Source organism: Typha angustifolia, chromosome 15, assembly GCF_048772165.1.
Source record: "Typha angustifolia cultivar Huaian chromosome 15, ASM4877216v1, whole genome shotgun sequence".
Classification (NCBI taxonomy): Eukaryota; Viridiplantae; Streptophyta; class Magnoliopsida; order Poales; family Typhaceae; genus Typha; species Typha angustifolia.
The window spans coordinates 3,992,921-4,004,666 of record NC_133253.1 but is presented as its reverse complement, the minus strand read 5'-3'; the positions used below and the strand labels follow the sequence as shown (position 1 = coordinate 4,004,666).

The 11,746-nt window shown below is 34.6% G+C and overlaps 1 protein-coding gene and 1 long non-coding RNA gene across 4 annotated transcripts; one reads left to right on the top strand and one right to left on the bottom strand.

Moving 5' to 3' along the window:
* Positions 1 to 646: 646 nt before the first annotated feature.
* LOC140776929 (ABC transporter A family member 8-like) lies at positions 647 to 11,212 on the bottom strand. 2 transcript variants are annotated; one of them, XM_073120782.1, is made up of 18 exons: positions 11,074 to 11,212; positions 10,045 to 10,426; positions 9,879 to 9,958; positions 9,657 to 9,801; positions 9,456 to 9,575; positions 9,260 to 9,378; positions 8,028 to 8,186; positions 7,301 to 7,463; positions 7,085 to 7,210; positions 6,912 to 6,995; positions 6,491 to 6,837; positions 6,186 to 6,386; positions 5,942 to 6,051; positions 5,753 to 5,837; positions 5,460 to 5,588; positions 5,004 to 5,109; positions 4,120 to 4,208; positions 647 to 2,668 (listed from the first exon to the last, which is right to left on the bottom strand). In XM_073120782.1, exons 1-18 carry the CDS (start codon positions 11,128 to 11,130, stop codon positions 2,372 to 2,374), a joined length of 2,799 nt encoding a protein of 932 aa, XP_072976883.1. In that variant the 5' UTR covers positions 11,131 to 11,212; the 3' UTR covers positions 647 to 2,371. The 2 variants fall into 2 exon arrangements, with proteins under 2 accessions (XP_072976883.1, XP_072976884.1); XM_073120783.1 differs by having other exon boundaries at positions 2,552 to 2,684.
* Positions 2,678 to 11,083, top strand: LOC140776931 (uncharacterized). Of its 2 annotated transcripts, XR_012106963.1 has the most exons (6): positions 2,678 to 3,114; positions 3,229 to 3,322; positions 5,528 to 5,574; positions 5,694 to 5,816; positions 5,907 to 6,105; positions 10,750 to 11,083. It is a non-coding gene; the product is annotated as an uncharacterized lncRNA (long non-coding RNA). The 2 variants fall into 2 exon arrangements; XR_012106964.1 differs by lacking the exon at positions 5,528 to 5,574 and having other exon boundaries at positions 2,678 to 3,095.
* Positions 11,213 to 11,746: the final 534 nt, after the last annotated feature.

Below are 11,746 nucleotides of genomic sequence, written 5' to 3'. Positions count from 1 at the left end.
GGAGGACAGTGTGCTGCTTAGGCAAGTTCAAGTTGGCCAAGTTGGTCACTGTTGGCTCGTGAAGGAGGAGGTTTGTTTGGTCATAGCAAAACTTTTATCAAAAGAATTCATAGAAGTAGATCCTTTAATCATTCGATTCTTAACTTTTTTGGAACCAAATTTTTATACTTATAAAAAGAGATTCATTCATGTGGTTCGCAACTATTATTATATATACACACGAGATCTTTGTCGTTTAGCCTAATATAAAAGTCTGTGATATATAACCTTCTTCAAAATTATTCCTTGCGACTTTAGCTAAGGTATAGTGAATGCAGTAAGTCTTTATCTGAGTTTTTGACTAAACTAGCCCACTTTTAAAACTTATTTTTCCAAATTGATTATACTTCAAACTTATTACTAAAATAGATTTGTGGTACTACAGCTTTACATTAAAAATACCGATAAGTAAACATTTTATATAGCCCAAAGTAAAACTCTGATTATATTAGTATTTATATTTTTAGCGTTTTTTATATATCAAATTTTTTTTTCTAATAAATCACTGAGTTATTCAACGTTTTTTCTTTTAATAAAAATGTTGATCATGTTAACGTTTTACTTAAAAAAATATTAAATTGATTACCGTTTTACTTTTGGCAGGATAAATCGCTTCTACTGTTTAGTATTTTACTTTAAAAAAAAAATTAAAAACAGGTCTCAAAAACTCTTTTGTCTTCGCGGTGGTTGTCTCGTCACGACTCTCAGAAGATCGGAGGTCCGCCATATATTAGAGAGTGAGTGGGGGGAGTGGATCTCGCAGCGACGCGCCTTTTGGAATTTCACACAATTTCGTGCTCCCCCTTCCCATTCTTCTCCCTTCACTAACGCCGAATCGCTCCTTTCGCAGGTTTCTTATGAGCTCTATCTAGGTTTCTTTCCAATTTTCTTGATTTCCACCTGTATTTTATTTTCTTTATTTTTTTCTCTCTTTTGATTCTGGTGTCACTGAAGCATAGGAAAGTTTAATTTTACTGAAGGTTTGGCATTTGCTCGATGCATTTATGAATCCTTCAATATTTTCAAGTGACTCGATGTTCGAATGAGCAAATCACTTTTTGCAAGTCTCATACAACTTTTCTGTAAAATGAGCAAAATCCACCCTGCCATTGCTAAGAACTATTCTGGAAAAGGACATAGAAAGATAGAGATCCTCGAACAAAGAACTATCCACCTTCTAACTGGATGCATGTCTGCTTAACTTTAATACAAGCATTACCAACTATTGTATTGGCTTAGTACCAGTTGTTCAAGAGGCCATGATGTAATTTCTTTACCTTCCTAATACACCATGTGTCTTCTGGAAATGTTTATAAGGTGTTCAGAAATGGTTTGTTTCGTACATTTATTTATGATAAAATCAAGGAACCTTAATTTTACTTTACAGGAGATCTTTCTTTCTTACTGCATGAACCATTACACAAAGTAGATCTCCAGGCTGAATACCTTATATACATAAATATCAAAGATGTGCAATCAAACCTTATTTTTTATGGTGGAGATAGGATGATACAATAAAAGAATTATTTTAATGACATCTCTTAGCCATTTGAGTTAATCTCAGCATTCTAAGGTAAAAATGGCAGACAAACACTAATATGGGCATTGATATATGCTAGCATAGTAACTAGTACCACAGATATTGCACGTGCAAATTTTTGGCATCTTCATTAGGAGAGATTACTCTAGACATAACAAGAAACAAAGACAATAAATTATTGTCACCTAATCCCACCACATTAATTAAAACTGCCAACCTACATTTATAGGAGAAGATCCTCAAAAAAATTTATATATATATGATGGGCATGGATTATTGAGATTTAAGAGAAAAGGATTAAAGCAACTATTAGGTCACTGCTGTAAATTCCACATAGAGTTCACTACAGTCAAGAGAGGTGGTTTGACTTAATGCGCTATATATTTTCTGAACATATATTTATTTATTTATTTATTTTCAAGAAAACAGTATCGCTGTATGGATCCTTCTCTGCCATTCAACTCTAAATTTATAATTACAATTCACAAGAATGGTATGGCTGTATGGATCCTTTGCTCCGTTCGACTCTAACAAGGCCATGTTCCACAATTAGTCCATTACTTGTAAAATAATTGTGAAAATAAAAGACACTAGACATTATGAAGACAAAAGCTTTCTGAGCATATCGCTGAACTCTTCGTCAATTGTAGAACAATTTGATATCTTGATTCAAGCAATTCAAGAAGGACAAAGTGTATTTTATGCTCCATCTCAGCTCCTCCCATTTCCATGAATGTGGTAGTAGACATCTTATGGAACTATGATGAATGAATCTATCAAAGGTTAACAAAGTTATTCATCTTCACTTTGTATTGTCTGTGCGACGACATTGGTGAAGACATCTTCAAGGGTGGCACTGGTCAACTCAAAAGCATGCACAGGTATGTGCGTCTTCAGATTTTCTATAGCTTCAAGTATCTTTGGAACTCTTATATCGACTTTTGGCAATTGAAACCTTTGGGTCCCAATGACATCATATATCTTGGTGGCATTGCTAGAGAGGTTAGTCACCATGCGCTCAATGTTCATCTTGTAGATAGGATCAGCTGATATGTTGAGTAGATACAGTCCTCCATACTTTGCTTTAAGCTGAGGGACAAATAAGCTGCAGTATCAAAACCAAGTTTGGAGAAAGTTCATTTTCTTGAAAAAAAAAATCTCGCTATTATTTGACCTTGACACTCGTAGATCTCGACACTCCTTGTATAGAAAAGTATCTACATGTCATGGATCCAGAACATACTTTTTATTTTAAAATATGAGGAGATGTTCTTCCTTGAATGCCTCTAAGCATGTAATGTATTTATTAACTATTCATCTATTCTCAGATTTGTTTTGGAACGGCTGGAAAGTAGAAAGACTTCTCGAGAGTGATATTAGAATATGAGGAGATGTTCTCTCTTGAATGCCTCTAAGCATGTACTGTGTTTATTAACTAATCATCTATTCTCAGATTTGTTTTGGAACAGCTGGAAAGTAGAAAGACTTCTTGAGAGTGTTAGTTGGATCAGAACATGTTAAGTAATTTTGGCCAAGTAATAGTATTTTATTAGACAACAGGATTTATTTAGTGTAAATTGTTGATTAAATGCTGGTTCTCTTTTTCATACAAATGTAATGAGCTAACATATGACCCTTCTGTAATCTAGGTTCTGCTGTTGCGGACTTGATCCAAACTCCAAAGTTTGTAATATCTTGAAGCATTTTTTTTTCTGATAATTAGCATATACGCTTCATCTTGAGGTATGATTTGTTTGCAGATCATTTATTTGTAGGCATGTTTTAACTAGTAAAGCTTCATCTTAGGTATTCTTTGCCAGTTTGATTTACCTCTGGCTAGAACACTATGATTTGGATATTCTTGTACATGTTGATTGGACATATAAATTGTGTCGAAAACATTACAATGCTTAGGGTAAGGTGCTAAAGAAGCATAGTTCCGAGTTTTGGCCAATCCGAGCCGAAACTAGCTAGTTGCTGCAGGCCAGCTGTAGCAGCCGCCAGCAGCTACAGAGAGAAAGGGAGAGAGAGGGAAAAAGGAAGAGAGTTAGGGGGAAGAAAGAGAGTTTGTGTGAGCGAGGGAGAGAGAGGGAAAGATAAAAAGAAAGAGAGAGTGGGATAGCTCCGACTAATAGTTAGAGGAATAGGAAAGAAGAGAGAGAGGAAGAGAGGTTTTTACTTTTTAGGCGTTATATTTGAGTAATTATTATTTCTTATTTTCTTATAATTTTTTCTAAATTTTTAAAAATTACTCAACATTTTTAAATAATATTTAAAATTTTATTTAATTAAAATAGTCTGATCTGATACAAGTGGCCGATATGGCCGATACATATCGTTTTTCCAAACGACCGATCTCGATTCCGATATTGATTTTTGGAACCTTGTAAAGAAGTCATTTTCATTGCATTTTTGGATTTGCTATGTCAAAGCTGAGTAATTGATTTCCTTTTTTATTGTTTAAGATGCAATAGTAAAAACATTTCTAGACTTCCAATAACTAAGCAAGAAAATAAGTATTTCTTGAATTTAAAATTTACCTCATTTGCGGTTCCAAGACATTGTAATCTGCCATTGATGACAATACCTACACGATCACATAGTAATTCTGCCTCTTCCATAGAATGTGCTGTCATTCAGACAAATTTTCCTGTTCAGTTTCTAATTCAATTGAAATAGGGAATTAGATAATTCACAAATGTAGACCACTTCACTAATGGCCTCATTAAATCAATTCTCTACACTATTTCCAGTGCATATAATGCTCGTCAAACCTTTTGGCAAGAAAGAGATGGAAGTGTCTTTTGTAGGCAGATATCAGTATCTTTTGTTTATCATCTTCTTATATCACAAGTGTTTCCAGTTCTGCTTATGAAAGATTTGAATTGATGGATACTATATTTCTAATAATTTTCTTTTTATGAAGATATCATTTTTCCTTTATAGCTTCTACCAGATACACATTAAAAAAAAATCTAGTTCATGCATATGAATTCAGATATCTACTTCATATATATTTGAATTCTTCCTGCTCCCTTCATGCAAATTCACTGTTATTATGAACCTTAATACTAGTCAGTATCAGGTTTAGTGTGAAAATAGAAGTTACTAGGTTCTTTAAACAATAGAGATTAGAGATATATTTCATCCTCCTTCCACTTTTCCTCTTATTCCATCACTTTACCTCGGTCCCTTGATATGGCAATCTGAGCAATCTGTTTTCATGATTTGTCTGAGGAAATGATGAAAAAATAAATAACTTTTTGTTAATTGTCGACGGAAGCAATAATCAGTAGCAAAGTCTATAGTTTGTACCTTGTTTTAAATTTTTGATCCTGAAGGTATCGATTTTAAGATTAAATTGCATATTTTTTTCTTTTTAGCGAATTTTTTAAGAACTAGATTTAAAGATACTCCATCTTACTTGTAAGAATCATTGCTCGATCTCTTTTTGCCAACTTAATGGCCTGCCACAATTGATATTTTGATACTGGATCCAAGCCTGTCGTAGGCTCATCTAGAAACACGGCCTGCAAGTGTAGTTTACTTTCTTCATCAATCTTCAGCCAAACATTTGTCTATAATAAATAAAAAAATTGAAACTGAAAATTAAAATTTAAAATTTTAAAAATAAAAATTGTAATTTCAATTTCAATTGAAACAAAAAATTGAAATTGAATATTGAGATTTAGGGTTAGGGTTTAGGATTTAGGGTTATGGATTAGGAGTTAGGGTTTAGAGTTTATGGGTTAGGTTTAGAGAGGGTTTTTAGGGATTAGGATGATGGTAGAAATTGAAACTGAAATTACATACTTATGTTTCTTTGATAAGAGAAATTTGAAATTAAAATTAAAATTGGATTCGAATTGAAATTACATACTTGTGTATCTCCGATAAGAGAAATTGCAACACTGAGTCTCCGTTTCATACCTCCACTGTATTTTCCAGCAAGCTGATTACTTACATTGCCTTCATAAAGATCCAAGCTTTTCAAGGTATCATCAACAGCCTGTTAGCTCACAAAGAGGCAACAGGCAAATTCTTTTTCAGTTGTAATAGTTACAAGAAAGAAATAGAAAACCTCACAGGCATAGCATTTCATTTCTACTCTCAGGAGAGGGAGTTGGTTTGGAACAGGAAAGAATGGAGATAGTGTGCGAGATCTTCACTTACATATTGTAGTGATGTACCTCTAAGATTTCTTAGTCTACCATAAAACACCAGGTGCTCCCTTCCAGTTAAGAATTCCCATATCAAACTGCAGTAAAATCCACAACAGATGCATTATTAAATTATAATTTTAGTAAATGAATTTTATTGTATGCAGGGAAAGTAGGTACTCTGCAAATGAGGAATACATACTCCTTTTGGGGGCAGACGCCTATTTTTGAGCACATCATATCTCTGTTTGATTTAATGTCCTTGCTATTGATGAAGACAGTTCCTGATGTGGGAGGAAGAAGGCCAGTGACCTAACGCACACATATTCCAAGATGAGTTTCTTGATCAAATGAAGATTGTTCAAAGTAATTGTAGTTATTTATGTTGAATGATGTTATATGACAGTATAATCTGCAGTAATGTAGGAAAGCATATATATACATACAATGTTAATTAAGGTTGTCTTCCCTGAACCATTTGGTCCAAGAATGCCGAGGCATTCTCCTTGACCCACAGCAAGAGATAGGCTATGGATTGCATGCTTGTTTGGATTCCCATCCTTTCCATAGTAAACCTTGTCCAAGTTCCAGCAAATAATAGGATGATTTCTGCTAGATACGCTCAACAAATGCTCAACCTTTTGAACCTATAAAGGGAAACATTAAAGACTAAAATATATGATGAATTTGATAAGTTGCTGATAGAAAGAATAAATAATTGCATAGTCTATGAAGCTGAGGGAGAAAATACCTCCTTGTCAACATTAGAATTCTCATGATCCGCGATTATTGTTGAATGCAGAGTCCTGTTTGATACAGCAGGTTCAATACTCCCACTTCTTAGGTTCCTAGGAATATGTGCTCCATTCCATCTGTAAGCGACTTGTTCTAGGTGGTAAGAGATGAACAGAAGAATCAGCCATTCCAGTGTCATGATGATCATAGTTTCTTTTATGCCACTATTTTGGTTGATCAACTCTTGCCAGTTTATGCCAGAAGTTCCTTTATAGTGACCATCTAATGCAAATTGTGAAAGCTCATAGAGTCCCCGGTATAGTGAAAACCCAGGCAATATCTCCATGATCATCAGTCTCCTTCCTGAGTGTAAAATCAAATTACCCTGTTGGATTTAAATATACTGTTCATATCTTCTGTTTATGAAATACTCTTACTTGGAAAGATTGGATCCTCAATATAGTTCTGAAAAAGGAATGCACCAAGAAGTCCAGATGCAAGCACATAGATATAGCCAAACGCTGCAAGGAGAGTCCTCAAGTAGTCTTAGGATCATTAACTCATCATATGCGTGAGTAACAGAAAGATATTGTGCCGATTGATGGTATACCTGCAGCAGCTTGGACTTCAGAAAGTCCTATGCTCACTGTAAATGAAAGTGCAATCTGCAAGTTTAGATATAACGTGTAGAATATGAGTTGAATTGAATAGCTGTTCAGCTTGAAAATTTCCAGACCTGAAGATGGTCAGATAAAGAATGAAAAACAATTATATCGTCAAGTCATGTTATACTCTCAATACTATACAAGAGTAATGAGAAGCATACCTACAAGAGATCCGATAGTGGCAAACCATATCATATATAGAGATGATACCAGCAGAAAGTAACAATAAGTAATCAGCCAGTAGGGTCCATTTCCAAGTCCATTCACTTTCATCATACTACGGCACTTTTGTTGCTTGTCGTATACTAGGAAAATCAAGAAGAACTGCAAGACAGTTGAGGAAATTCTAACCATCACATTGTTATTATTAATAAAAAGAACAGAGATGATGGGTGATGCCATATGAATTATGTATATGTTTGAATGCACATATATGTATATTCACAGATTAGCCTGGCATGGAGTACTCGCTAAGAAAACTTTGCAGAACGTCTTTTATTGATCAAGAATCTTTAGCAGCATTTCAGGATCAAAATTTAGATACAACCTAAGGGGACAAAACTTGGTCATAATTTCTTAATTTAATATTGCTAGCAATTTTGGGAATCTACTATTGAGAAAGATGAAAAGTTTGATTTAGGCATTTGTCTTCTTCATCTCTAAGGTACAATCAGGCTAAGAGTAAAATGAAGATTAATTCCATTGTTATCAACAGAGAGTAAAATAAATTGAGTATAGCTTTTGAAGTTTTCAATGTCTAGAAAGTGTGGTTAGTAGAATTTCCTGCCTAAACAACCGAAAAGGCCATGATTTTGTACTTTGAAAACCTGCAATTGAGGTGAACACAAGTATTTGTGACTTGCAAAATATAAATGATTCTGACTTAACTGGTAATAGCAATTGGATGACCCATGCATAAAGAAGTGGACCAAGCATAACAGACAAATCCAGGGACACTTTAGCTCCTTGCTTTGGCATTTCTTTGACAAAACTAAGTAAAATTCTCATTCTTCTAGTCTTTATTTGGTGTAGGAAAGCATTGGAGACCTGCACAAATGTAAAAAACATGGAGAAGTATTGTGAAGGTGGCTTTTTGTGTGAAAACGATACCTAAAATGCACTACTCTCAATTGGAAGGCACAGCGATATTCATATTTCTTTGGCAGAAGTAACATTTTCAACGCCAAGAAAGAATTATTATGGACTAGTGTAGCATATTTTTGGGAGACAATAGCAGTAAAGGTGATTGAAATGTTGGCAATAAATCAGCTTAGTGCAAACTTTTTACATGACAAAATTACACTAGGGGTTAAGTTCCAGATGGAATACTTGTAAAAAGGTTAAACAGATTTATTCATGTATGAATGTTAAGCTTCAAACCGATCTGGATTTCTTTTCACTATTTAGAAAAGTTGTAGTACGGTATTTTAAATTCTACCATTCGTTAGGGGTATGATTTTAATCCCTCATTCCATTAAATTATTATTTTACTCGATCACCTTTTTTTAAATCCTTTTCCTTGTCTATCTTCTGATCAATTCTGGTATTCAATCAAGTAAATTTTGAATCTTACTTCTGACAACTACATATAATCCACTAATTCTTTGTTATTTGACAAAGCGGATACTGGGACATAATACTTTCTTGAATCTGAATGTGAAACTCTTTTAACTTATAAACAAGTGATTCTCTTTATATGAGGAGCTTGTGAATGAGTTCTTGAATTCTTTCTTATAGTATTGGCATGTATTACATAACTCTCATGTTAGCAGGCCATTAGGAGTTTTTTTTTTTTCATTTCGTTGTGCAATTCCATACAAGTCATAATATGAATACAGTGCTCTCCTTGCTAGAATCATATTGCAGCTATATCTCTTGCTATTGCATAGTAGAATTTGTCCTCATTCACCATTACTTCATATATTATTAATTTCAGTGCAGATGCATACTGAAAACTGCTTCATTGTAGCTTTATGTCTTGGTTGAGTTTTCAGAGTTATGCAGGTGTTCTTTTTTAAAGAAGGCAAGAAGTTATGTAGGTGTTATAATGGTAAATTCAACTTAAAAACTTACAGAGGACTAAATGTAATAATGGAATGATTGATACTTCAATAATTTACCATATTCAGTGATCTTGATATCCTCAATACCCGGGGTCTCTTAGCCAAATTGCTATATGTGGAATTATACCACATATGTAGATGGAAATTCCTCTCACTTGTGTTAAGAAAATCATAAGCTGCAAGCAAATTAAGGCACAAATTTGTTGGATGCAAGATATGTAAGAAAAAGCTATGAAATTGTCCATAATCTCACCACCAAAAAGTTCATGGATCTCATGAGCTGGATTTCCACCACTATACCCTTGAAATAATTCTTTATTAATGGTCAATGAATTATCACGCCATAGAAATGTACTTCTAATACAGTGAACCTCTGCAGTGAAAGAAAACTAAAATGTCATACTAAATACATTCTTCCACATAGAAATTGTGCATACGTATAACATCTAATTACCTTTTTGAATTGTATGATTTCCCATAGTTACTGGAACAGATAGGTTGAAGTTTATGAAGCACTTAGGTAGAATAAGATATATAGGAGAGTGAGATACCAAAGCATTCTCCACATAATTGGTTGAATCAGGTGTGTTGCTGGTACCCTGCAAAACAATTGTCCATTAGTAGAAAGACAATTAGGTTAGTTTGCAGAAAAAGCTTGTCCTAGAAAGATTTATACCAAATAAGATAGAGAAATGAAGTCTGAAAGATCTGCAACGTTTGCTGGAATCATATTGGAGAAAATCCTCCGTACAAGACCTAGAAAAAGATATAATTGATAGCCCATAAATATTTCATGTAACAGGAGAAATTGCGAAATATATTGTGAGTTTTGAGTAACATACTCTTGGCGATGACTTTGTTTTGCCCGGTGAAGAGTGATGTAATTGGGCAAGAGAGATTCTTCAGGCAAGAACTATCAGGTAAGCCTGGAAATGTATGGGCATCCGTTCTAACCGCTCTATTCTGAGCTTTAGGCACTTGCATTAGAAGCGGCCATGCTTGTGGTCTTGTTATTGGGCAGGCAATTGCTTGCCTGGGAGTTGAGAACTCCAGTCCGCAGACATTATGGCAGGTACCATTTCCTTCTATAGGAATACATTTACACCCACAGTGATATCTAGGGTTGTCTAGTTGGGAGTTAATTACTGATTGGATGGATATGATCAGCAGGCAAAAGAATGCTGGTAAGATGGTCAGAGCTATGTTCTGCTTGATGTTTCTTCTCTGCACACAAGTAGAAGCATCAGATGAAGTAATTAGCAAGTACAAACATGTGAATTTATACCTTTTGAGAAAGTTTCTAGTTATGAATTAACACTAGAGCAGTGAAGATTTTTTTTCAGAGTTGGTCTTAGTGATTATGTATGTGTTGCCTCATAGTTGAGCCTAAAAAATCTGTCATAGAACTAGCATAACCTTTAGTATTTTGTCAATTCCATATGTGGGTCTTTGGCAGGAACCATCTTTGGTTTCTTGAACGCTATTTTGGAATTAAAATCATTTAGTAGATGCCATGCTTTATTTATCATATAGGACTTGTGTTTCAGGTTCAATTGAAGGAGACCAGTCTCCTTGATGACAAAGGCAACACTGTGTATGTCTCATCTTCCCAGCCTCCACAGAGGTAGGAATCTGAGTTCAGTGCAATATTTCTTTAAGAAAATGGAGGCTAATTATGTCAGCCTTTTGCACCTTTAGACTCTTTTGGTGTATAGAATAGAAATATATGGTTGATACGAGAGAAACTTTAGGCGCATTCCAGCCTTCTCTCTTTGAGCACATACATTCTCTTTAAGCAGCAAAAGAATAGCTAACTGTACTAGTTCACTGATGAGAGAAACAGAGACACAGAGAAGTATAAAGGAATGCACCTGACAAGTTAGGTTCTTCCTGAGCAGTGCACCTGCTTGCATCATGAAAGAAGTCATTTTGATTGCTTGGAGCTACTCCAGTAAAGGCGGAAGTTACTGATCGTCTCAGCTGCAGTCTGCCGTTGCTTACTGCTTTTTCTGAGAAAAAAAGGTTATACCCAATTATATTAAGGAGATTAAGATGTACAAAGAGAGAGTTACAATAGATAGGTGCGGTTCGAAGAAATTACAGTTGACAGATTGCAGAAAAGGCTTTGAAGGAGAGGAGGCTCTTACTACTGAGGAAGAATCAATTGAGGTACTTCTACTAATTACCTGTATTTGTACTCTCTAAAGTAAAATGAGAGAATGGAAGTTGAGCTTTCTGCTCTTTCTTCAAACTAGCTCAAAATATGTCAATATGATGTTCAGAAAAAGTTGGATGTATATGTATATCTGTTTCTGCCCACTACCAAAGTAACACAAAAGTAATGGAAGTAGATCAGCTTGACGGTATTCTACTCAAAATCTTGTAGCATGTCTTAATGATATGAAAATAGATCATTTTTTTTTTGTTTGTGAAGGACAACCTTGGGATTGCTTTGATATGCATGTGATCCTTCTTAATTTGGGTCTTGAAATGAGTGTGCTGAGCCATTATAATGGTGCTCTTAATTTGTAGGTTGACCTGATC

Bases quoted from the DNA above. Each gene is read 5' to 3' on its own strand.
- LOC140776929 (XM_073120782.1), bottom strand. From the start codon at position 11,130: ATGACTTCTTTCATGATGCAAGCAGGTGCACTGCTCAGGAAGAACCTA. The intron at 8,187-9,259 runs GTAAATTATTGA...ACATTTGTGCAG, and splicing joins TATCAAGATCACTGAATATG to GTCTCCAATGCTTTCCTACA. The intron at 5,589-5,752 runs GTAAGTGAAGAT...GTGAGCTAACAG, and splicing joins GAGGTACATCACTACAATAT to GCTGTTGATGATACCTTGAA.